The sequence below is a fragment of the Arctopsyche grandis genome, chromosome 8 (assembly GCF_051622035.1).
Source record: "Arctopsyche grandis isolate Sample6627 chromosome 8, ASM5162203v2, whole genome shotgun sequence".
Taxonomy (NCBI): Eukaryota; Metazoa; Arthropoda; class Insecta; order Trichoptera; family Hydropsychidae; genus Arctopsyche; species Arctopsyche grandis.
The window spans coordinates 30,636,738-30,663,974 of NC_135362.1; the positions used below are offsets into that span (position 1 = coordinate 30,636,738).

The 27,237-nt window shown below is 32.8% G+C and overlaps 1 protein-coding gene across 1 annotated transcript in view; it reads left to right on the forward strand.

The window, feature by feature from the left end:
• The window catches only part of LOC143916091 (G-protein coupled receptor dmsr-1), a 154,433-nt gene extending 128,845 nt beyond the window's left edge, over positions 1-25,588 (forward strand). The window contains exons 2-5 of the mRNA XM_077436991.1: positions 15,554-15,882; positions 20,510-20,668; positions 20,749-20,885; positions 24,703-25,588. Coding sequence (XP_077293117.1) covers positions 15,556-15,882; positions 20,510-20,668; positions 20,749-20,885; positions 24,703-25,387 — 1,308 coding nt within the window. The 5' untranslated portion in view covers positions 15,554-15,555 and the 3' untranslated portion in view covers positions 25,388-25,588. The remainder of the gene's footprint in view (positions 1-15,553; positions 15,883-20,509; positions 20,669-20,748; positions 20,886-24,702) is intronic.
• The last annotated feature ends 1,649 nt before the right edge of the window (positions 25,589-27,237 follow it).

Here is a 27,237-nt window from a genome sequence, read left to right on the forward strand (position 1 = left end):
GCCCTCAGTAAAATTAAATAACTTTTAACTATTTCAAGTGTGTAAAAATTTATAGGATCTTGCACTTAGGGAGCTAAAGTTTGGGTATTTCAACAAAACAAATTTCTTACGATATACACAAACAACTAATACCTGCTTTAACAGCCCAAAGATCGGTTAACTTTTTTTATTAGGCTTGAAATGTAAGTTTCAACATTTGCGTGGGCTCTTTTGCTGGGCCCATTTCTAACCTCAATATTATGTATATACCAATTTGGGGCCCCCTCCCCAAAATCTCGATTTTCGATTAACATTAATTGAAAATATTATACATTTTTTTCATGAAGGTATTTTGGGGGGGGGGGAGGCATAGAGGGACACTCGTCCCCCTAAATTAAGGAATAGTGTGAATTTAGAAAATATTATGAATTTAATGATTAATGAGATACTATGGATATATGAATGCTACGTTTATTTCCTATGTATGTTACTTTTGGGTAACTAATAAAATAATCGCTGCTATGTGCTTTGAAAAAAAAAAAATTATTTCAAAGCAAGTATATTTTGGTTTTTAAGTGGTAAGCCTTGGGTAAAATTCTTAGAAATTGTTCATCCTATGGAGCGAATCGTTAGAAAGGTCCCATTTACTTGATTTTGTGTAACGTTTATTTTTCCGAAAGTTCGTATATTTTTTGTTTTCAAAAAAGATTTTAAATTAATATTTTACTGAATCGGTTCAATCACAAATGATTTTATTTCTCGTAGTTTTATTTTATGTATTTGCAGACGTCCATTCTCTCACAAAACAACGAATGAGATGGATTTAAACTTAATGTGTAACGAATTCGGTTCAAAAAAAGTTTTAGTTATTTAATAAAATTGCTTTCTGACCAAAACCTTATCAAATTTAGTACATAAAGAATACAAATATAATTTTTCAGCTTGATACGTTCAGGGTTGTGGTAATTTTGTTTTTCTTTTTTAAGAGGAAAAAATCCCACTTCTGGTTAATTAAATTTGATGATTTTTTTGTTATTATATTTTCATCATATTGATACAAGGAATTATACATAAAATCGTGAAGAGCAGACATATTTAAAGGGTCGATTAAAATAGTGGAAGAAAAATCCGGTAAACTGCCAACAGGAGTAAACTGTCACTTTCGGTTAACGGGTGATCACGAAATTTTATATATGTATGTATATAACTTGGCATTTGGTTTATAATTATAGATATGAAATGTCAGTTCAATACGTCGAAAATTTTCCGAGAAAAAAATAAAAATACCTCGATCTTATAGGGTAAAAGTACTACTTCTGGTTTAAAAATAATTTTATATATATGTACATATATAAAATAATAAAAATAATAAAGACACACACAGAGCCGCACACATTTTTCTATATTATGTAAACGTGATCAGTGATCGATTCCGAGTTCGAATTTTCGCATGATCACAAAACTTTATCTATTGTTATTACGTACATATATATGTATGTATGTAAGTGAAAAGACAGTCAGTAGAAATTAAGTTAATTGATAGTTTTTTAGTGACTCAGTTTGATGGTCGATTTTTGTTGACCATGTGAAAATTTTTGGAAAAAATTTTCGCCTGCGGCGCTTTTTTCACTTTTACATAATATATTTTTTTAATTATTTTATTAAAAATAAGCTGATTTCTGTCATATTTTATAACTCAATAAGGTGTATGCAAAAAATATTTTCCATTTTTATTCCGATATAAAATAGATTTTTTGAAAAAAAATTCAATTTGACCAATCTTTGCCTGCCCCCCCCCCCCAAGAAAAAGCTGAAATGACGTCCCTGATTGTTTTCTACCGAAAGTAAAAGCCGCTTTTATGCCGCATTCTATTTACCTAGGACAAGGGTTAAAAAGAAATGTAATTTATGGATCTATTTTGCTTTTGCCATTTTTCTTGTACTTAAATATGTTTATTCCCATTTTTGAAAATTTTATTTTTTTTACCCTTAATTTTAAGCGTGATGGAAAGAAGAAATTTTTTTTATATTGGGGGGGGGGACAATTTTTTTTAACCCTGGGTGGGGCCCCTTTGACACCTGGCATGTACTAATTTCAGTCCCAGTCCGCCACTGTATATATATATATATAGATATGTACTTCTGAACAAACATATGTACATACATACCAGTGACGTGCCGTCCATGGACGCTGTGGATACTGCGTATCCCTTAAATTTTCGTCAACAATTTTTGCATATCGTTTGTTTTCCGAATTTCTTAGTTTTATTTCTCTTTCATTTATAATTTATTACGTGATTATAATATATACGATCTTTTGTCCGATCTAAAATTGACATAAACGAGCATCCCCGTTGAGAAGCCGTAGCCGTCTGCGCGACCGGTGCTCGTTTCCCATCAAGCTTTGATGCTGAAGTTCTCTACAAATATTTTGCGCATGCGCACAACTGAGCTGTCAATCTAGCGTATGCGTACGACTGAGACGAATCTACAGTCGTCTCACTCGCGCGACATTTGCTCTGGAAGCAAAATCTCCTTTTGCGTATGTATGTACTTGATTCGCTTTTTATGTGTGGACTTTCGCTTGATTCGTTGATTGATATTTCGTACGTTACGTCCTAAGTTATATTTACTTTTATTATTTTATTGTAATTTATTACGTCCTAAATTATTATTTATTATGGCCCTAAATATAAATAGCCAAAGTAACAATCTAAGTGGATTTATCACCGTTGTTTATAATAATTGCGATTGTTTAATTAAAAATGTACTAAAAAGGATATTTGCTTCTCTACCATATAATGAAAAAGAGGTTATTATTAAGAGTCCAAAACCCACACCAATATTGAATATTCATTCAAAAACGAAAACATATCAAAGGCATTTTAATAAATATAAATATGACAATGTTTGGAAGGATAAAATAAAATTTAAAAAAATAAATCGTGTTTTAGACAGAATAATCTGGTTGAAAAGTCTCCGCACGCCACTGATGCGTATGTACATATTTCCATTTTTACGTCCAAGCTGGTAGATGTGTACCATTTCATCATAATGTGATATAAATTTTCGCTATTGCATTTGTTAATATGGACGCTATTCAGCGAGAATACAGCAGACAGCTCGGAAAGTTGCCGGAAAACCCTTCGAGCGTTTTCCAAGTTAAGGGAAGCCGAGTTTAAAATTTCGATATGCCGAAGGCTACCCTTAGCGAACGCTCCAGGGAATTTACGGTTTCGAAGATGACCACCACACAAGTTTGAGACATTAAGAATTCACTCTGATCTTGCAACGTGTTGGTGTTATAATCTTTTACGAGATTAACTTCAGTTATGCTCTAGCTGAAATGGCTATGCGATTAAACTTCTTAAAACGTGGAAAGTAATCTTCAAAAGCTTATAAATATTTAAAAAACAAAAAAAAACATGATTAATTTGATGAATAATATCCATTTACACATCACTTGTTATTATTTTATTATTCAGTGTTGTATTGCTTCGTCTGCTAATATCTTAAAGCGTCTATTTCTTTTATCAAGAATAAACAAGGCAAAGTAAAAAATAAAAACGAATTCCATTAAAAAGCTCATTATGCAAAAGCACAAAAAGTTCAACAAAAAATCACTTTCGAAACAATTCCAATCAGACTTTTTATAAAAACTCTTATATATTATTTGCTAAATATAATAAGCAATTAAAACGAAACTTGCATTCATTCAATGTGACTATATTTTTTAACATTACATCGTTGTACACTTTTTGATTTAAAATAGAGCGAAATCAACAGCGGTTTTTTATGGACTGTTGCATTCAATTAGCAAAACGCGTATTATACAAAATAGCTACGGAAAATACCCGGGAAATTCTACCCGTGCATATATGGATGGGCAGGCTTTGGTTTTCATGCACGTCGAAACGCATTTATAACTTAATTAACGTAATTTGAAACATTTTGCGGTCGGTATTTATATATAAGTACCTACATATTTTATGTACACACATATTTTATTTTACATAGATATATATATCAGGAAGGCCTAATAGGTAAACCCCAATGCGCCTTTATAGATAACTAATTACAAACATTGCAGCATTTTTCATTACAAAAATCGCTGTATTTCGAGAGGCTTAAGAACACGATATAAATAATTAATTAATTGATGAATTAATCATAGAGACATCTATGGGTTAAGACTTGTACATATTGTACATATGTATATCAAATTCAAATAATTGTGACATAGCAGGTAGAATGAAATCAGATAAATTGGCAAACTGTGATAGGAAACGATCGACTTGGAGTCACAAACATCCAAGTCTGACCAGCAGTATTAAATATTAGCGCGGAATCGAACCCGGTAACCTCTCGGTGCTAAACATACATAAGTGCACACGATAAGTAGCAAATATACACTTGAACTTTAAAAAAACTATTCGTATGATTGATAATATCTGCACGTATATATATTTATTTATTTATTTTTACATAGATATATACCAGGAAGGCATAACAGCTAAACCTCAATGCGCCTTCATAGACAGTTAATTACAAACATTTCAGCATTTCTTATTATTAAATCGCTGTATTCCAAGAGGCTGAAGAACACGATATAAACAATTAATTAATTAATTAATTAATCTATAGAGACATATATGGATTTAGACTTGTACATAAATATTTGCATATTGTATATATTGTAGATCAAATTCAGATAATCGTGACATAGCAGGTAGGATGGTTTTTTTGCCAATTTGTTGGAGGAACCGTTTCAACAATGAAATCAGATAAATTGGCAAACTGATAGGAAACGATCGACTTGAAGTCACAAACATCCAAGTCTGATCAGCAGCATTAAATATATGGTTGTGGCTATTTGCAGGTACTATACCTGCGAATTATTGGCTAGTTACAGGTACTATATCTGCGAATTATTGGCTATTTACAGGTACTATATCTGCGAATTATTGGCTATTTGCAGGTACTATATCAGCGACAGGTGCAAAGCCGCAATCGCTGTATTTTAAGAGGCTGAAGAACACGATATAAACAATTAATTAATTAATCCATAGATACATCTATGGATTTAGACTTGTACATACATAAATTTTTACACATTGTACATAAATTAAATTTAGATATTGGTGAAAAAGTGAGTAGGATGGTTTTGCCAATTTAATGGAGGAACCGTTTCAACAATGAAATCAGCAAATTGGCAAACTCTGATAGGACCGATCGACTTGAAGTCACAAACATCCAAGTCTGACCAGCAGCATTAAATATATTAGCACGGGATCGAACCAGGTAGCCTCTCGGTGCTAAATGTAAGTGCACACCATAAGTAGCAAATATACACTTGAACTTTAAAACAACTATTCGTATGATCGATTATATCTTCACATATGTATATTTATTTTTACATATATACATATATATATACCAGGAAGGCCTAACAGCTAAACCTCAATGCGCCTTTCTAGACAATTAATTATAAACATTGCTGCATTTTTTACATAAATAGCTGTATTTCGAGAGGCTGAAGAACACGATATAAAAAAATAATTAATGAATTAATCCATAGAGACATCTATTTTTTGCCTATTTGATGGAGGAACCGTTTCAACAATGAAATCAGATAAATTGGCAAACTGATAGGAAACGATCGACTTGAAGTCACAAACATCCAAGTCTGATCAGCAGCATTAAAGATTAGTGCGGGATCGAACCCGGTAACGTCTCAGTGCTAAACATATACGCAAACACCGAGCCATACTACTGGCTATGTACATATGTATATATGCAATGTATAAAATGTATTTACATTATACGAGTTGTGTCTTCCATTGAAAGGATATCCCTATTTTCCCAAGACTAGCGCGGAAAACTCGCTAGTTTTCTTTACATGGTTAAATGTCACCGTTCCCATTATTCCGCACGCCTTCTTACTGTAATTCAACATTGCATTGTTGACGTTTTTATTTCCCGTAAGCAATTGAGAGTCATAAAGTGAAACCTTTTGTAGATGATAGAAGACACATCCATTGTCGTCTAGTTGGATTCAATTTATGATTCATTTCATCGGTGGCACACGACCGAGCATCACGGTCCTGTCCTCGAATAATTCGAGTGTTTTCCATGTGAATTTTTCGCCGTTGAAAACTTTCAATTTTAAGGTAAGACATTTATTTTATATATATGCACGCAAATTTACTCGGTTTCTAACGCGTGTAATGTATGCGCATTTTAAACCGGCAAGAATTTCATTTGAAGAACGGTGAAATCCCCTTCGTATAAGATTTTATCTTCACCACAGGATTTATTTTATTGTGTTAGATTATTTTTCAGCGAGACAGCAAAAAAAAAAAGAGAAAGAAAATACTTTGACAAAGGTCCTGCACTCGAACATACTTTTCATTTTCTTCTTAATAAATATTTTATTTATTTATTATTATTATTAAATAGCAAATTGCTAATGAATTATTTCACTATTTCACAATTAAGAGGGCTGTACACCCGAAACCTTATTTTTGTTACCGATCCTTTCTTCGATATATATATTGAGTGTGTGTATATATTAAGTGAATGCGACAATATATATCAATATATATATTGAGTGAATGCGACAGTTGCGCTTCGACCAGATAAAACGTATTTTAAATTGACAAAATCGAGGTTTCGTATTCTACTATTTTCTCCTCCAAAACTGGACCAATTTTTAAAAAAATTTTATCATCGATATGAGAAAGATATTTTCTGTGCATCTATCGGCGTATTTTTTTTTTAAATCGACCGTTAAATAACCAAGCTAGACTCTTTTCGTGGGTGTAAAAAAGAGGCGATTTTATAGATGTTTGGCGGCTCCTAGCTCCTATAAAAAATAATTAATCAAAAAAATAAAACGATAGATGCACCCCAATGGTGGATATCCATAGCATATTAAAAAATAATTTCTCTAGTGCCATAATTGAAGAAGGGAGAAGTACAGTACGTTTGTATGGACAAGGCGCTGCTGTCCAGCCCTCTTAACAATTTTAAACTAAAACTTACAACTATAATATAAATTATAGTTTTTCTGTTAATTATGTTATATTTTAGTTGTTACTTTTGTTATATATTCATTATCAAGTTGCTATAAATAAATATTGTGAAAGCACAATTATATTGCCGTTGTATTATGAATGAGGTTAGCAATTTTTTATATGTACACATAAGTGTATATGTATTTATGTATAAATGTGCTAAAAACGTTTGGTAATTAGAAAATTACGAAACGTTTTTAGCACATTTAAACAGAAGTTTTCAATATTCCTTTGCATTATTACAAATATTTCAGATACTGGCAATGTGAATTTCAATGTACATGTATTTGTTATTGCTGTCGCCAAGGGGGGGGGGGGGGTCTATGAGGGCGCTAGCTACCCCCTAAATTTAAAAAATAATGTATAACAATTGTGAGAATTATGTCATATGATCTTGAACGAATTCTTTAGGCCTTTAAAAGGGCAATAAGGAGGCATTTTTTTTTAAATGTTTGACCTCTTAAGGAAAATTTAGTAATTTTTTAAGTACAAAAACATGTCAGTATTTTTCTACTATAAACTTATTGCATCTCTAATATTTTTTTCTGTTGACACAGATGTTTGTATTTGTTTTATTTGATTGACTAAACATTAGAAAAACAAAAAATAATAATTGACTAGCATTCGACTTTTAACTTGGGCAGTATTAGCAATTAACTGTGAGATTTTGGTGTTTTTACTAAAAATGTTTAAAAAATAAATAAGTGGCTCAAAATGTTCTAAATTATATGAGCTATCAACTCTTTAAAGGCTTTGCTCATAGCATCCTGTATATTATATTACATTAACATATACATTTATTCATGTAATATATTATTCATGTAATTGATTATAATTTGATTTTTAGCTTCATAGAATTAGAGTATTGTCGTCATATTTTGATTATTCCAAGATTCTTCAATGTATTCACGAGAACATTTTCAAATTAAAAATTAAATTAGCAGACCAAAATTCAGAGATCGTAATGAATAGGCGACCACTTTGCTCTTTCGGTGTTATCTGTCCGATCGACCTAGTGGGATTTTGACCCGTTTTCTGTTCCAGCATAGATAGTCCTGGATTCCCTGTGGATTCCAAAGACATATCATTAACGTAGAAAGCCTTAAAGGGGTCGATTTTCTCGCGCCAAAATCCAACCGAAAACCTCTACGAATAATGTCTTCCGTCGCCGTTTGATTTCGACGCAAATTTATTTCTATTACATTCAATTTTCATAGTAAATAGCATTCCAGACCTTTTCGTTGTGCGGTATTAAAATAAATTTCAGTTTTTCATCCCTTGGAAACTTCCATTGAGGGGTAAAAGGAAAATTTTCCGGTTGGCATGTTCCATCAGTCAACGTCACGCATTGCCGATACGGACTAAGCTGAAATCGAATCGAGTATTAATATCTAAATATTTGACAGGCTTAAATTTTATTTGCTCGAGATATCCAGAGACGTGCCTTCATACACTTTCGTTCAATTAAATATTTAAGGTTTCTCTTCTTACCCTTTGTTGCGAACTTCCGCGTCTCGCCCCAAATTCCGCTTTCATCCCCGTTTTCTCGGCGAATTTTGCGTAATTTAAAATGACGACGATACTACGTATTCGTAATGTGGGTATTATTCGACTGAAGTGTGTTTCAAGTCTATGTGCGTGTGTGCGTTTTGAAATTTGTACCGGAAGTCGTTTAATAGTCGTTTTATCCGGTCGTAAAGCGGAACCGATGATGGGTCGTTCACGTAATTGAATAAATAAATGGGCGATTCGCTTATTTAAGCGATGGAAAATCGCTTCAGCTGAAAATTGAGATGATATCGATTATAGACTGGCTCTCGGTTCGCTTTATTATTCTTAAATAAAATATGAAAAATTCCAAAAAAGAAAAATCTATTAAAAAAAGGCACTGAAAGTCGTCTATTATTCCTGAAATTCCATTAGAATATATCCGATTACATACGTTTCGTTTATTTTATCGAGGTAAGCCAGTTATCAATAGAATTTCTGTTATTAATTTTTATAAGTGGAATTTTATTTAATTTTCATATAAAGACAATTTAATATGTTATCCCTATTAATTCAATTCAGATTCGTGTAAATACGAGTAAATACTAGTACAAACTTTTAGCTCGAAATTTTACCGATTTAAAATTCAGCACACTTCCAATTAACACTTTTAAACGAAAAGAAAAAATAGTGTAGCCAAAACACTATCTCAATAAACATCTTTCAATAGAAAAAACTCAATATAAAATAGTATTAACAGTGGGAAAAAATCCCATGTGAAAATACGTACTTTTGACTTTTGATTTGAATTGTACGACTACTTATATAGATTTGAAAGGTGAAAAGTACTACAAATGAAAGATAAAATACCCGACTATAGATTCAAATATTCATTTTGAACAGAAAATTGACAGATTTTGAGACATCGACCGAACAACACGAAGATATAGAAAAATCGCGCGATTTAAAAAACACACATATCTCCGAATCTCAAGCTAATCAACATTTTTAATTACCAGATTCATGTTTACTGGGTATAGATCTATAAGAAAAGTCATATCTCGTCTCTGAAACATTTTTCGTGTCGAACAATGTTATTAATATCAACAAAAACCTCCTAATATATTATTGAAATTGATTTCTGCTAAATATTTTGCAGAATTAAGTCGTGTATGAAAATTTTCCTCTTCATTTTAAACGTGGCAAGAAGAACGTTTTATTTATAGTTCATTTAGCGTTTCATAGGAGCGTTTCTCCTGTTGTTTTCTGCTGAGCTTGAGGGTCGAAACTCATAAAAGTCTGAATAAGCTGGTAGATAAGACGAGATTCGTCTAATGACTCAGGCTTCTTTCCCCGCTAATAAAACTCACCCCAGTTCACTTCTTTGCGGAGGTTTATAATGGATTTTTATTTAAACAACTCGATTTTCAGAACCTGGAATAATTGGTATTATGCGTAGGCAAGTATGGCATTAAATGAAAAGCGTTGAAAGTGCCTTCACAGTTAGTGTTAATGAAAGAATTTCAGTTCGTACAAATTTGATGACTGGAAAATTAGGATTTCATCGTGTTCGCTTAATTCGGGAAAATTAGTTTTTCTTTTATCTTGAATCGTGCAAGTAGAGAACTCATTCTCACGAACCGAGGAAAAGAGAAAATACGAGGCAGTCACCTTGACGACATGTAGCAGTTACTCAAAGCTAATTCGAATTAAAAATTCAGTATCCCAATTTCCCGGAAAATCCCATACTATTTATATATAATATTTTCTGCATATATATTATTAGCGTTTATAATATCTATTTCATAGAACATAAACCCTCACTCGCCTTTACAGGTCGCTCCAAAGTGTACTTTTCAGATGCAATACAATCAATCTACAAATTCATACAAACATCCACAGTGACATCTATGGAGAAATTTTTGCAGCATTTTCTAAATAAATTGGCGAACCTCAACACGCTGAATAACTTGAGATTATCAAGAAAATGCTAATTTCACAGGAACCGTTTCAAATAAAATCAGAAAAATTGGCAAACTCTGATTAGAAACGATCGACCTGGAGTCAAAAATCAAGGTGTGGCCGGCAGTGGGACTCTATTGGGACTCGAACCCGTGACCACTCTGTTCAAAAGCATAATATGGTAACCACTAGTCCACGCCGCTGGTTAAATAAAATAAAAAATAATATTTATGAGTGTTTTTACGGTATTCTACTAGGAAATACAATTATATTTATTTACCCATACCGTATGAATAAATCATCATTAGGTAATTAAGAATTGTAAATAGGTTTTTGAGCTCTTTTTCCTATTATGCTGTACATTAACATTAGAATAATATAATACTATGATTACTAAAAATATTAAAACTTTAAATGGTACTAATCATTGAAATCTTCTGGCTAAAAAAAATCCAAGAAGTGTCCATTTTTCTCATATGAGAAAAGCTATTGAGTATAAAAAATGAAACGTTGATAAATCATTCGTCAGAGCATTTATTTTATTTATTTATAAAAGTCTACGACGATGGAGAAAAAAACTAGAACAACGATAATGCTTACAGTTTCACACGCGCACCATAAAACTAGTTTTAGGACTTCAAAGGACTTTAAAGACTATAAGTATGTATATATTATTCATCCCTTTTCTGGGCCTTTTATGCAATATATGTACATAAACATATGTACATATATGAAAAAATATAAACATCGATGATAGAGTTATTACCATATATGTATGTACATATGTACATATGTATGTAGAGTGGATTACTTTTATGACCCAGATCCATCAGGAAAACTCAAAAATCTATACGACGATACATTCCTTGCGGGAAATACAGCTTTTCAATCCCACACAAATACCTTTCTCTGTCGTAAACATTTCCAAACATATGTACCTGTATATGCAGTATTATATATGTGAGTTGCAGAATTTTGCTCTCAATAATACTCGACTTAATTAGCAGCACACGAATTGCACATTATACTAGTGTGACAAAGCCAAGGAATAATTACATGTATTTAACAGACAGTTAATCGAAGGGTTAAACCATCACGGTTTAATTTCGCTGACTCACTCATCGAACCCTGTGTCGATAACAGATCCAGCCTCTCAGTCAATTACATCATCAAACAGTACTGATCTTATCAAACGAGAGTGTTCTGCTGTCGATGTATCCTAATGGCAAAACGAGAGGATAGACTATGAATCTACATATATATGTATGTAGATTGAACGTAGTTTGTTTATATTCGTTGAAAAATTCATAGAAGCTTTCAGAAGAGAAACTGAAATATTGAAAGCATAGTCAGGAGATGAATAAAAAATAATCGATCTATTAACACTTTATAAATTAAAATTGCTAGAAAATTCAACCCATAAAAAAGTATTTGAACCTACATATGTATATTACAATATAAAATATAATCAGGGCTTTGGAGATGGATTTTTAGAATTTTTACTTTATCTATGTATGTATGTACGTAGTAACAATTAAGTTTTGTGATCATGCGAAAATTCGAACTCGAGATTTTGACTGATTCGAACTCTGATCATGTTAATTACACTGTTCGACATATAACGATTTTTTTTTTTGGTTCAGAGACGACATATGACTTTTATCATAGATCTATTCCCAGTGAACACGAATCTGGTAATAAAAAATGTTGATTGGCTCGAGATTCAGAGATATATGTGTTTTTTAAATCGCGCGATTTTTCTATATTTTGGTGTTGTTCGGTCGATGTCTCAAAATCTGTCAATTTTCTGTTCAAAATGAATATTGAAATCTATAGTGGGGTATTTTATCTTGTATTTGTGTTACTTTTTAGCTTTAAAATTTCTCTAAGTAGTCGTCCAGTTCAAATCAAAAGTCAAAAGTACGTATTTTCACTTGCGATTTTTTCCCACTGTTAATACTATTTTATATTGAGCATTTTCTATTGAAACATGTTTATTAGGATAGTGTTCTGACCACAATATTTTTTTTTTCGTTCAAAAGGGTTAATTGGAAGTGAGCTGAATTTTAAATCGGTAAAATTGCGAGCTAAAAAATCTTATTAGTTGAGAACGACTTTGCTTTGCTCGACTTGCGCCAGGATTTTTTCTTCTTAGAAAAGTCAAAAATATTGTGACCACACGATTTTTTCCACACCCCTGACAATATCAAGCTGATAATTTATAATTGTATGTATTCAATGTATTATTTTTGTACTAACTTAGAGTTGATACGGTTTTGGTCAGAATTCGCAAAACGGAAGTAGTAATTTTTTTTAAAACAATATTTCTATTTGATGTGTAAAATATTTATAGTGATTTTAAGTATTAAAAAAATTTTGAACGAAATCCGACAACCGGAAGTAGATCTTTTGTCTTGTTTAAGTTTCCCTACATTTGCGCTCAATTTATATCGAAAACACTTTCATAGCCGATATTTGTGAATGCGAATGTATGTTTAATTGTCGAATTATTTTTTTTTATCTTTCTTATATACCTCAAATACATGGATAAAGTCGTGGGTTGGTCACATCCGAATTTTTCTATATTATCGATTTTCGCAATGCTCGCGTGTAATTAAAACATACTAGTTATACATATTTACAATATCTCGAGTCAATTCTATTTGTACTCGGACCAGTAAATGTATACATAGGTGAGTTATAAAAGTCGTTACATTGGATTTATGGAGGCTTTAACGCTATAAGTAAGGAGCTCGGTATGGCTGTTAACGCCACATTATGGAATTCTCACTTACATAGTATTATCGCGTGATATAATATTGTTATTTACACGTAATATGTGGAGAGGTCAATTTTGTAACAATAATTGAGATAATAATTACATGATAATATTTATGGATTTATGTATATTTTTTCCATTCATTTTTATAACACTTGGTGTGTATATATTTATATTTATTTTTGTAATTTTCAAAGAATTTTCCGAAATGAGATATTTAGCCATAAAGAAAATTTTCACCCGTACATATAAACATTGTAATTTATAAGTGAAATCGTTCTTTTGAAATATTACTCACGGGTAAGCCATTAAAAATATATGAAGAGTTATTTTCAGCAGAATTGAAAATAAATCTCATTTAAAACCTTTCACATTTTCAAAAGTGCGCAAAAAACAGCGTGTTTTTATTCGCATTGTAATAATTTAGTTTGTGGAATTTAATTCAATTGCTCATATTATACATAAGTAAAACGGTTTAGGATATTTTAGTTTATTATTTAGATATAAGTTACATAAAACACAATGGCATTGTTAGAATGTACATATTATATTATACATTATCAACAATTAAACTTTTGTAATTTAGTCACCTGGAATGGTATTGCATTCAAATTTAGTGAACACATTTAGAAAAACAAACAACTGGTACGTAATATTTACATATTATTTTATTGTTACAAATCAATATACACTCGCCATTACATATTTGCTCCAATGCGACGGGTGTACGTTAACGAAATACAGAATACATAAACAATCAGAAATCAGAAATACATTAATACATACATATACAATCAGAATATATAGAATATAACAATTAATCAGAAATAATAATCATAGAGACATCTATGGATTATTTTTAGATTTTTTTGTATACAATTTTAATACATATAATAAATACGAAATTATAGAGATGTCTATAGAGATATGTATAGATTTCAGATTACTGTGTATAATTATTACAAATTATACACAGGCAGATTTTGTGACAACAGGATTAGATCTAATACCAATTTTCAGGAACCGTTTCAGCAATGATCAGATAAAATTGGCAAACTCTGATAGAGAAACGATCGATTTGGAGTCACAAAACCCCCAAATCTAACCAGCAGTGGCGAGGACTCGAACCTTTGACCTCAGTGGTGCTAAATATATACGCTACCACTAAGCCAAACTGCTGGCTATATGTATATGTATAGGTACATATGTATATACTACAGGCCTGATGAAATATCATCGGATGCATTATAAACAGAGATCGGCGGACAAGTTTATTTTGCCCACATTATTTTACTACCGCCATCTATGTATAAAATAAAGACTACATAGACGTCACCCAGATTTCAAATTTGCATACTTCAAACGCGTCTTAAATGATATTTTATCCATATCGTAATGGCGGAGGATGCATTTACTTATACTGATGACCAAAATGAGCAATATGGCAAAGTATGAAAACGATCGGATAAGAGGCAAATTTTTTTCTGAATTGTAATCGTAAGTGAAACGTAAAGGAGGTTTGTAAAAAAAATGGTTCATTATTGTCAATTACTACTAGTGTTGTACCCGATGACTTATCATCGCATGGGTATTGGCATATTATGTTATTAAATAAAAAAAATTTAAAATAAATGTGTCGGTCCTGTGTTCGCTCCGTACAAGGTCGAATTTTTTTCAAATACCTTTTAAATATATTTAATTCATATATAACTAGTGGTTTTACCCGGCTTCGCTCGGTATTTGTAATATAAACCGCTTAAACATCACTTATCTAATAGTAAACATTTTATTAAATTTATTTGAATAGTTTTATTTTATGTAAATTTATTTGAATACTCATTTGTTTTTTTTTATTAAATTGACTGTCACGAACAAACAAACATATTATATAGTAAGTCTCATATATAGGCGTCTGCACCCCCAAGGGCTCCGCTCTTGGCGTCTGCGCCATCCTAGAGCTCCGCCCTTGGCGTCTGCGCCCCCTAGGGCTCCGCTCCCGACGTCTGCGCCCCTTAGGGTGCAGAGCCCTAAGGCTTTGCCTTCGGCGCCTACGCCCCAGAGAACTTCGAATCCTTTGAATCGGAAAAAAGCGAATTATTTGTTCGATGACGTCACGGAAGGATAAATACATACATATATACAAAGTCTCTTTCCAAATTATATATTAGATGTATAATAAATATATACAATAAATATAGGATTAAAAATTGAACTACGTGATATCTTGTTATTACGTGTGCATTATTCTAATTGCGTTTCCGAATTTCAGATATGACGTCTCTCGAGATGAACGCGTCTTTGAACATCTTCTCGCTGGTGGACCAGTTTCCTGGCGACAGGAACATTTCGTTCGGACCCTCCCTGTTCGAAGATCGGGAGCAGAACGACGAATTTATGATGGCTTTGAAGGAAAAAGACGGTAGACTTGTTCGGAATGGAACAATCGATATGGAAACGCTCATAAGGCGTTTCAATGATATGCGGATGAAATTCAACGTGTCCTGGATGTCTGATAGTCCTGAATGCCTCTATTGCAGTGGAAACATCAAGGACGTCGTCACCAGCTACAATAATGTGCACGGTTATATCAGTTTATTGGTAGGTTACATATGTTATCAATTCAATCTATTGCATAGTCGAAATCTACCTTCAATCGTTCCTTCAATATGGATCGTTTCTTCCATGAGATATAATATCTGGGGTATGGTTTACGAATCTTCTCCAATATTAGTGGAATATTATAGAGCTAATTTTGTTTGGAGAAGACAATCTATCTCAATTAGCTTTATTTGAATGTTGCCTTTGAATTATGACCAACACCAATCGGCGTTTTCAAGGCCATCAGCCTGAAATACGCCGATAGGTGTTGTTTTTTGAGTATGTAAAAAATAGATAAGAATACTACCCGCCTTTCCAGATAGCATTGGAAAAAATGCATTGAACATCGCGGGTCGTCTAGTCCGTGTCAATGTTTATAAAGACTGGTTTACACCGGAGTTTCTGAATTTATAACCATAGCGATAAGAAAAAAGAACGATACCGATATTACCAGTAGGTACTTCAATAAACATGTTTATTGAAAAATACGCCAAACCAAAACATTCAAATACAGGATATTCGGGTACAAAGCTGTGAAGTAGGTACGTCCCAGGTATAAGTGTTTTTTTTTGTACGGGTTTTAGTTTTTTTTTTAATTCTGACTTAACCTTTGAATGCTGACCAACGCCGATCGGCGTTTTGCCAACAAGTCCACGGAACAGAAAAAAGCCGATAGGCGTTGTAAATTTTGCATGTACGAAGTAAACAAGAATACTGCCTGCTAAGTCTTTAAAGGTAGCATTGAAAACAAGTGCATTGAACATGGCTCTTGTAATCCGTGTCATTCATTTGCCAACGTTTATAAAGACTAGCTTACACTGGATTTTCTGAATTTATATCCATAGCAGAATTTCTCGATGGAAATCCCTAACTGCTGAATATTTTAGATTGTCGCTTGGCATTTAGATTGTGAGCATTATATTTCAACAACAATGAAGAAAATTAACTAGTTTCGGAAAAATACATTCGTTAATATATCTACTTCTTTTGTCTATTTTATATTGTTGCCAGATAAATTAGAGAGTCTAAACACGCCTTTACAAAACTCAAAATCCTCGGCGGTAGCTATCTAGGATTTGTTTGGATTAGCTAGAATTTTTATACCTGCTTTCTATTGGATTTCTAAGTAATTCTAGTTGGAAATGTTGGCGAAGTTTTTAGATTAAAAATATGAGTTTAGTAGGCTTTTGCAAATATTCGACAAATTATGCCTACATTCATACATGTTTTTAATTTTTACAAAACGCTTTTTTTGTTTTGCAAGGTTTTTATTAGCTTCACTTCATCATTCAGTCTGACGAATTTCTTACATTCTTCCGATCGCTTTGAAACTTTGACATTTTGCGAGGTTTGGCCGCCGATAGAGATCTCAATTGCTTACACTAGTTCGATGGTAAAAAATAACCGTAATAAATACGTTTAGGAATCCAAAAATTTTGAAGAAAATGACAGCTCATCCACTGCCAATAGCCAGTAGCCTTGCTTTTTTGTCAGATTTGAATTGTTTAAACGCCTATAACTTAATCATTATCTAACTATATCTTATAAAATTTGCATCATAGGCTCCCATTATCTTTCATACATATATATTTTTACTTCACTAATAGGTTATATAATGAATGTTAAAATGTTTATATTATAATGTTGATAATTTGATATGCGTGCTATGGCCAACACGCTAACGGTTACTTTATTTGAAGTTGTTCGAACGAGTCGATCTTTATTTTCAACTCTCCCTATTTTATATGATACTATTTTTTTTTAAAAGCTATTTTTAAACGCTTTTCTTTTCTTCATATATAATGTTCAGAATAAATCTTAGGTATATTCTAATATATCCAGTGGTCATTTTCTATATTATACAATATATTTTACACACTGTTTTTCTTGTTATTATTTATAGCATTATCTTATTTTAATGTTAGGGTATACATACATATAGCATAACAAAGAGAATAATCTCAAAACTTATTTACATTTCAGATGCATACATATATAAATACATATGTATGTAAATACACCATATATATGTATGTATTATATATGTACGTCCGTTGATAGCGGCTAGCTACAATATTTGCATTCCAAATATTTATTTAATCAACGAGTAACTGTAACCTGGTCTGTTGTTGATTTTAAAATTTAAAATTGTACCTTTCTATCCAATATATTATGAAATTTGAAGCATTTGTGTTTATGCTTGCTGTCAAATGATATAAGTTTAAGAACATATTTTTGAAATGAAATATATAGGTTATTCTAAGGAAATATTTATTCACATTATATCACTACAATAAACTACTACTACCACTCGCAGCAATTTTCTTACACTTTTCCGCATTTTCACTAGTGTTTTTTTAAATGCTTTTAATTATTACTTAATTATGTTCATAATACATCTTATATTTATTTCAATAGCTACTGATCTACTTATCATTTTCTATTGTACAATTTTTATTTTATTTTGTTAAGTAATCATAGTATTATATTATTATAATGTTAATGTACAGCATATTAAGAAAAATAGCTCAACAACTTATTTACAATTCTTATAAATGGTCATAATACATCTAATATATAATATTAATTAAAGACTCTCTAAAGTCGATGACCTAAAGCAGATCGTGTTTAGGTAATCTGTGTGTTATACCTGAAGGGTATAGACATTTTGTTGTAATCACCGAGACTCTTCACAAGTGTGTTAGTATGGTTATTAGTGATTCTGTCATAGAATCTACTGGTTAGTTTGTTAGTAATGTCTGTAACAAACGGAAAATTATTTATGAATATTATATGGGTGTATTATAATTATTTTTAGGGATTTATTTTATATTATTTGGAGCTTGGAAAGGTTAGTATTCGAGGCGTTATTCCATACAGGTGAAGCATATGTAGGTTTCACAAGTATGAATGTATGGATGATGCTTAGCGAATGACGTTTTCACACGTATTACCTGAAAATTTTATTGGAATTGCAATTTTATTATACATATGTATTTCAGTAAGATTTCTAAAACATGTTTCTCGAAACGGAAAATTTAATTTCACGCCCGGTTAGCCCGAACGTTACTAAGCACTCGCTCGAGCCGTAACTTTGGATGCATTTTCGAAACGGACAAAGCCGATCGTTACAAACGAATGGGATGACTCTCTTTTGTAACGGAGCAATATCCGGAATAATTTCCACATTTGATAAAACGGAATCGATTGCACGAGCGAGCATGCCGTGTAATAATATGCAATCGCGTTATCTTCTTGGAAATCGTCCACGTGAAAATGTATCGCATTTTCGCGACGTACAGGAGACGTGTAAGTAAATCGTTCTTTTGTCTAATTTCACATGGGCGCTTTGTAATTAATGCAAATTTTCGCGGAAATTTTCCAAGAGCGTTTTCCGACGCTGGGGCGATTAAAAGACAACATCACGTACGCGCCGCTCGCTCTCCGGCTAATTGTTTTCGTTTGGAGATATTGTGTACATTTTTGCCGTGAATTGTTTTTATTAAGCAGTGTAAATCTCCGTGACAATTTCACGTTTAATTTAAAGTGTCTGGAAGACTACGTTTCGCTCAGAGGTCATAAGTTTAAATAGTACATGTATTTTAATATTTAGTATGCGGCTTACCTTAGCATGCGATCTACCTTTGAACCGCAGTCGACTATTAGTATCGTAGCAACGACCTGTTTATTATAATTTTTGTTTTTTCCTGCCGCCCCATAATGTTGTCGAAGCATTTCTATCAAAATATCGTCAGCAGCGAAGAAAATACCGACCCTAACAACCTAATCTTAAATTAATAGAGCCACCCTAACTTAACCTAACCTAACCTGACACTTTTATAAATAGGTGTTGGCTGCTATGTCGTCCATCTCGTCTTATAAATGAGTTGTAAAGTTGTCGGTATGCAAAAATTCGGTGCTACTTTAGTATGCGGTCTCTACCTTCACATATCTACATTAGTGTGCGATCTACCTTCACGTTTTTACTTTAATATGCGGTCTCAGTTCTCGCGTGTGACACTGAGACTGAATAATACCGACCCTAGCAACCTTATCTTAAATTAATAGGGCCAACCCTAACTTAACCTAACCTAACCTTAACCTTAAATAAATATGTGTTGGCTGCTAAGATATATATTTTTTTAAAGTTTTATTTCATCAATATTTTCACAAAAAAAACACATCTTAGCAGCCAACACCTATTTATTTAAGGGTCAGGTTAGGTTAGGTTAAGTTAGGGTTGGTCCTATTCATTTAAGATTAGGTTGTTAGGGTCGGTATTATTCAGTCTCACTGTCACACGCAAGAATTGAGACAGAGTGAGACCGCATATTAAAGAAAAAACGTGAAGGCATACTAAAGTAGCACCAATATTTGTTGGTTTCCATTGAAAAGTTTACAGATTCAAATTTTATCGTTCATTTGTTTATTTTTCTTAAGATAATTTTCATAAGAAAATTATAATTAAAAACAAACCCTGAATAGAAATGAAGGAATATAAATAGGGAAAATTAAATATTGTCAAAATCTTTAATCTAAAAGTGTTTTCGAGATGAAATTGACAAATATATGTATACAAGATGAGTTCGTTTAAATAGTATTTTAATTTAAATTAACTTTGGTACAGGTTTGCGTGTTTGGCACGTTTGCCAACATCCTGAATATAGCCGTGTTGACCAGGAAGGACATGGCCAATGCTCCAATAAACCGAATACTGAAGTGGCTCGCCGTTACCGACATGTTTGTCATGATAGAATATATCCCGTTCGCTTCCTATAAATATTTGGTGAGCTACTTTGTCTGAAATATATAAACGTATGCACTTTCCTTAATTGTGATACTGATGGCGTTTTCAACTATTTCCAGGTGCTGCCAGGTCAAATGGACTTTCCGAAACCGTGGGCCGTGTACTTACTATTTCATATGCACTTTGCGCAGATTCTGCACACTATATCAATTTGTTTGACGTTGTCGTTGGCCGTGTGGAGATACATAGCCATCAGGTCAGTATTTTATAAGTATGTATTATGAAAATAGTGTATTTACTTCATGTTCATAATTTTTCATCGTAGATCGATTGTGTAATTAGGTTTCAAAATCGGATTTTTCATTTGACAGCGCTTAATTTGAAGTGATGTATAGAATTTTTACTTTTTTTTTCAATAGCTATAAGAACACGGTAATTCCATCTGCATGTTTGTTTCGATTCCAATGACTAAACTTATATTGCTGCCGGCCAATCAGCGTGCGACACTCATCGTTCAATCAGAGAGCCCGACTCATCGACCAATGAGAGAGCTCGGCTCATCGGCTAATGAGCAAGCTCGACTAATCTATGAAAACCGTTCGGCTTACGAACATGTACATATAAAATCCGGTGGGTTGGCCTCGGTATTTATTCGGAACCCGGCTAGTGCCAGAAGGGGATCTACTTAAGATCTTAAAATTACCTGATTGCTTTCTTGTACCTTGAATTAACTCCCCTTTCCTCTGAATACTCTTCATTATTATTGAAATTTTAAAATGATAATGGCAGCTTAAGTCCTCAATTAATATAATGTAAAGATTTATATATCTATTTGTGTAAAATATACTGTGTATTTTAATATTTTCTAATAATTTTTAATGTGAGGTTTTCTTCTTATGACTTCTTATTTCAAATCTTTTTCGTAATAGATTCAAAGAATAAATTTCAGTTAAAACTATTTTTGTTTTAAGATTTTTTATTAAATTTTGTTGATTTTGTTAAACTTTTTAAGGTAATAATCTAATATATAATTTCGAAAGAGATTTTGTAAGTTTGTATCGTTCGCTGGGAACTTCGTAAACAAAACAAACTTTCTATGATGACAAATCAATCGGTTGAATATTATATGTTTTTCGATTCAAATAAATTTAATAAAAAAACAAATGAATATTTACTATTATATTCGCCATGTTTAAGCTGTTTATATTACAAATTCTGAGCGAAGCCGGGTAAAACAACTAGTATCCAATAATTTCAAAATTTATTCTAGCACTAATGGGTTTATCCGGCTTTTCTCGGTATTTGTAATATAAGCCGCTTATATATGGCTAATCTCATAGTGAACATTTTATTTAAATTTATTTGAATATTCATTTAATTTTTATTAAATTTAACGTCACGGATTCTACTCACCAAAACATACATACATACACACAAATTCTCTTTCGAAATTATATATTAGATGGAGAGGGTCGAAAAATCGATTTAATTTTATATAGCGTTTAATCTCGTATAATACGTATAATACGTAAGTACTCTCCAGGGAATAAAATCTTGCCGTAGCCTTAAGTCGACGAGAAATTTCCAAATCTTATTATATTATTTAATTATGATTTTATTTTAAAACGCGCTGACACCACCGTCGAGGGTCTTTTCAATTGTGTTTCGAGTTGTATGTACAAAAATGTAAAATTTCGTGTTTGCCGCATTAACGTAACGATATAGCGTTTATTCGCTATAACGAGGCAACACTCCAATTTGATTTTTCCGAATGAACGCTTCGCAAAACGTGCAAAGACTTCGCACCAACCCATAAAAACGCTTCTATATTCCAATATATGTATGTGTATATATATATATGCATACAATCACATTTACTTATGTATATATAGGTGTCCCGTAGGGCTCCAAGGGCTTCTCACATGGAATTGTGATTGTGAATCCATACCTGTACATATTTATTGCACATCTATTTTAGATTCTTTTCCGATACTTTTAAAATATATGTATAATGTATGTTGGATATTTTATATTATTTTATTATTGTGTTATGGAGCATTGACTATTGTATATGTACATATGTGGGATCTAATTGTCGGGAGATATTGTCGGTACAGAGAATAATACTAGTTTAGTGGTTTTAATCGATCATTATGTCTCGAGACGCCATTACGAACTATCGTTCGCCGCGTTACATGTACAAGATGACAACTTAACCATTCTTAAACTCATGTATGCCAACCTAATCGTTCATATATGCATTCTTCTAGGTTAGAAAAACTAAATCTTACACACACATATCTATATATGATCAGTGCCGGCCTTACACTCAATGGCACCCTCGGGCAATTTTTTCTAAACACCCTTAGAAAAAATTTCGATTTAAAGCGCTCTAATCTAAAATTTTGTATGGCTTTTGGCGCTCTAATTTTTAATTTTAGAGCGCCATCGTGCGGCGCCTTAACTTATTTGGCGCCCTCGGACGCCGCCCGACCCAACCCCCCCTAAAACCGGCACTGTATATGACTAACACAGCTGGACAGAGAAAGTAGGAATGTAGGCTTAAAAATTAACGTAGATAAGACCAAACGAATGCTCAATAGCAATTGCACGGCATCACATTAAATAAAATAGTAGAAGTAGTCGATAGTTATTTATATTTAGGACAAATAATAGACATGTCTGGTGAAAAAGAAATAAATACATGTATGAAATTAATATGGAGTGCATTTGGACGAATGAATGCGGTTTTTAAATCAAAAATATCACTTTGCCTGAAGAAAAAGATCTTCGATCAATGCGTTTTGCCAGTGATGAAGTATGATTGTGGAACTTGTGTCCAATGCACTCAAAGAAGTATATAACGTTTTCTTGGCATAACGAGGAAAGACATGACACGGAATACGTGGGTGAGAAGTATGGCAAGGGTAGGGGATATAGTGGATAGAGTTAAGAGATTGAAATGGCAATGGGCGGGCCACGTGGCTAGAAGAATAGATGAAAGGTGGACAAAATAAGTGCTAGAATGGTACCCGAGAGAATGCCAAAGGGTAAAAGGAAGACCGCAGGGAAGATGGGTTGACGAAATTAGGAAAATGTTTGAAGTGAGAAGGATGAGAGTTGCGCAAAACAGAGACGAGTGGAAGCATTTTGGAGAGGCCTTCATCCAGCAGTGGATGGTGAATGGCTGTAGATTATGATGAAAAGTATTTGCATTAAAAGTGAGTTTAATTTTTCGACTTGCCTTTTAAAGATTTCGATATATTTTTTTGGTTTTGATTTTACTCTGAAATGTCCTCTCCTCATATTTTTGTTTTAAACGGTTTTTTTTATAGTTTTGCAAGTGCAAAAGTCACTCTTATAGAAAAATTAGCATTAGGTACAAAATGGTTAAACCCTCCAAGTACGTGCATTGTTATAATATACATGTACAGGTGAGCTTTCTAAGGAGTATGTGTGCATGTAATTGAAGCAATTTCAACGTGGAAAAATTATAATTAATTTTTCTTTGAAGCTTTGTCTCCAAAGTACCACCTTTAGAGTAAACTTTTAATCCGATTTTAAATTTAATTTTAAAACTTTTACTCACACTTAATTGGAAAGGCTTACAAACTCTCAACTTTTTATTAGTAATTTGAAATGTATATAAATTTTTCCTTCTTTTTGTCACGTCGAATTTTAAACTCTGTCGGCCCCGAGATATTTCACAGCAATTACACGAAAATTTACTGCAGATGAAAATAAAAATTTAATGTGAAATATGACCGCAAATAAGAGTCTACGTCGTAAACTCGTGGAACTTAAAACGAGTGCCACAGTCCCTGAGGCTCAATTAACATCTCGCGAATGGTACCTATGTACATACGTACATAGTACCTACACCCTTAACCATACTTCAAATTAAGCACTATTGTGAACTCAATACACATATGCAAATCGCACATGTATGTTCCGAGAGGTTTTATTACCATATTTTGAAATATGTAGAACAAGTTGAATATACTTCATCCTATTTCCTTATACATTTGTATGTATGAACTTCAATATTAGACTAATAGCTGCTTTGTTCGCAGATTCCCGCATTTGAGTCATCTACATTGTAGTGAGAGAAGATGCAGTGCTGCAGTTCTCACCAGCTTCCTACTTCCACCATTACTCTGTGCACCTACTTACGTAATATTCCACGTGCACACTACCGTGGTTATCGAGAATGAAACCCCTTCACTTTTGTATCACGTGGACACAGACTACGAAGGACTGCTCTACCACGTCAACTTTTGGATCCACGCTGTTGTCATCAAACTTTTGCCATGCCTCATCCTCACCGTGATCAGCATTTGGTTGATCAACGCTTTGTATATGGCCAACAAGAGAAAATTGGCACTCAGAGGCTACAGTTCTTGTCCGGCTAATGCCAAAGCACCCGAGAGGAGGCAGAGCAAATCTGATAAAAGGGCAGATCGCACCACAAAAATGCTCGTCGCCGTTCTTTTGCTCTTTCTCATCACTGAAATACCGCAAGGAGTGTTGGGTCTGATGAGCGGCATCCTCGGACAGTGCTTCTTCAAAGGTTGCTACAACCTCTTCGGGGAAATGATGGATATTTTGGCTCTGTTGAACGGTGCCATCAACTTTATCTTGTACTGTTCGATGAGCAGACAGTTCAGGATGACGTTTGGTCAGTTGTTCAAGCCGAAGATTTTGGCCAAGTGGCCGACTAACGGATCTCAGACGGAAGTTCAGAGCACGTACGTATGATGCAAGATGAAGTTGGACGTGGAAAAGATCGCTTTGAGCAAGGTGTGAGGATATAAATGTGAAGTAAATGTGCCTTTTTTGCACCGTTGAAGTGTCCCTTTCAGCGAGGGGGCGAAGGTTTTACGATGGACATTAACATTTCTTAATATCTCAGCTGGCACTTTTGTATGGCGATGCTCCAAATTGGCTTCGGTCAAGTCCAAAAAAAAAATTTAAAAAAAAATGGAATTCTTATGACGAAACGCAAAATAATACGTCTCGAGACGGATAATTTCTCAGTAGTGACAAAAAAGTCATTTTTCACTCATTCAATTAGTTTGACTTTATTATACAGTGTAAGGCTTTGAATTTAAAGTGAATTATATAATATTATAATAAATATTTTCGAATTATACCTACTTACATACATACATACGTCTTGGGATGTTCGTATTTGCTGTCACGATGTCAGTGAGTCGGAGAATTAATGCATAGTGATAAAAAATCGAATTATTTTATTACATATTATTATTATATAAGGTATACGTATATTATCAAGAAAGCATAATACTGTGATGTGTAATACTTAAATTAAAATTAGTGCACACATATTCTGTAAATAATTTATTTTAAATTATTTACATTTAATTTAAAATATAATACATATAATGTATGAAAATAGTGGTGAAAGTTTGGTATCAGGGATGGCAAACTTTTTTCAAACTCGAGTGCGATTAATTTAAACGGTTGCCAAAGGAAAAGTTGTATCATGGTTTTTGCACCTGTCACCTGTTTTGCACCTGCCAAGCTCTTAAAGAGTTAAAATCTATTTGGATTAAAAAAAAACACTTAAACTATTTTTATTTATATTTAAAAAATTGCGCTTCAGTTTTTAATGTTGTTTAATACTTACACACAATACTTGAATATTTGATTGAAGTAGGATTTGAAATCCTTTCTAACATATATATTTTAAATGTTATTTATGATTTTTAAAAAATCATTAACTTTTAAGTCAATTATCGCATTTCTTCACTTTTTAAATATCCAGAATGCCGTTTCACCATCTCTTGCATATTCACTGAACTGTTAGTGGGCCTAAATGAAGTGTTGAAAAATATTTTTATTTCCAGACATGCATAAAGCGACTACGGGCGAAATCACACAGGGAAGAACGGTACGTCGTGTGCTTGGCTCCCCGCTGTGGGTGGTCTCCTACATTTCTTCAAATATGGGATACACCGTTATCGATCACTGTCAAACAAGGATAAATACAAGGATACAGTTTTACCGGAAACACTCCAGGGGGTGATTTTGGGACGGTCCGTGCTGGGCGTGCCATGAATCTGTGCAAGGCACGTTTAATACTAACTTAAAATTAAAAACATGTGCCACGTTCATCGCTGTGTGTTTTCACCCTACCTCTATTTAAACATTTATTTACAGAATTTAAAGTTTGAATTTTTATATTTCCACCTCAAATTTCAATAAATGCATACCTTTAATTTCATATTCAATTTGACTCAAATACAATAAAAGTTTTGTAAAATTACATGTCTATAATTGAATATGTGCTGTGAATATGGTGGTAACTAGCAAAATTTGTATTTTACAGTATATTTTAATAATTTTTTTTTAATCAAAAGATATATTTTCATACACACACTTTATTTCGAATTCAAAAATGACCAAACTATATTCAAACTAACAAAAAAACATGGAAAAGACTATGAACATGTGGAATAACGTGATCCACAAATGCAATGCAGTTACAACGTTATTCCACAGCTTTTGTATAAACAAACAAGCACTAGCAGAGAGAATGACGGGTGCTTCTTCAGGCGGTAATTGGATTATTAGTCACATTGCGA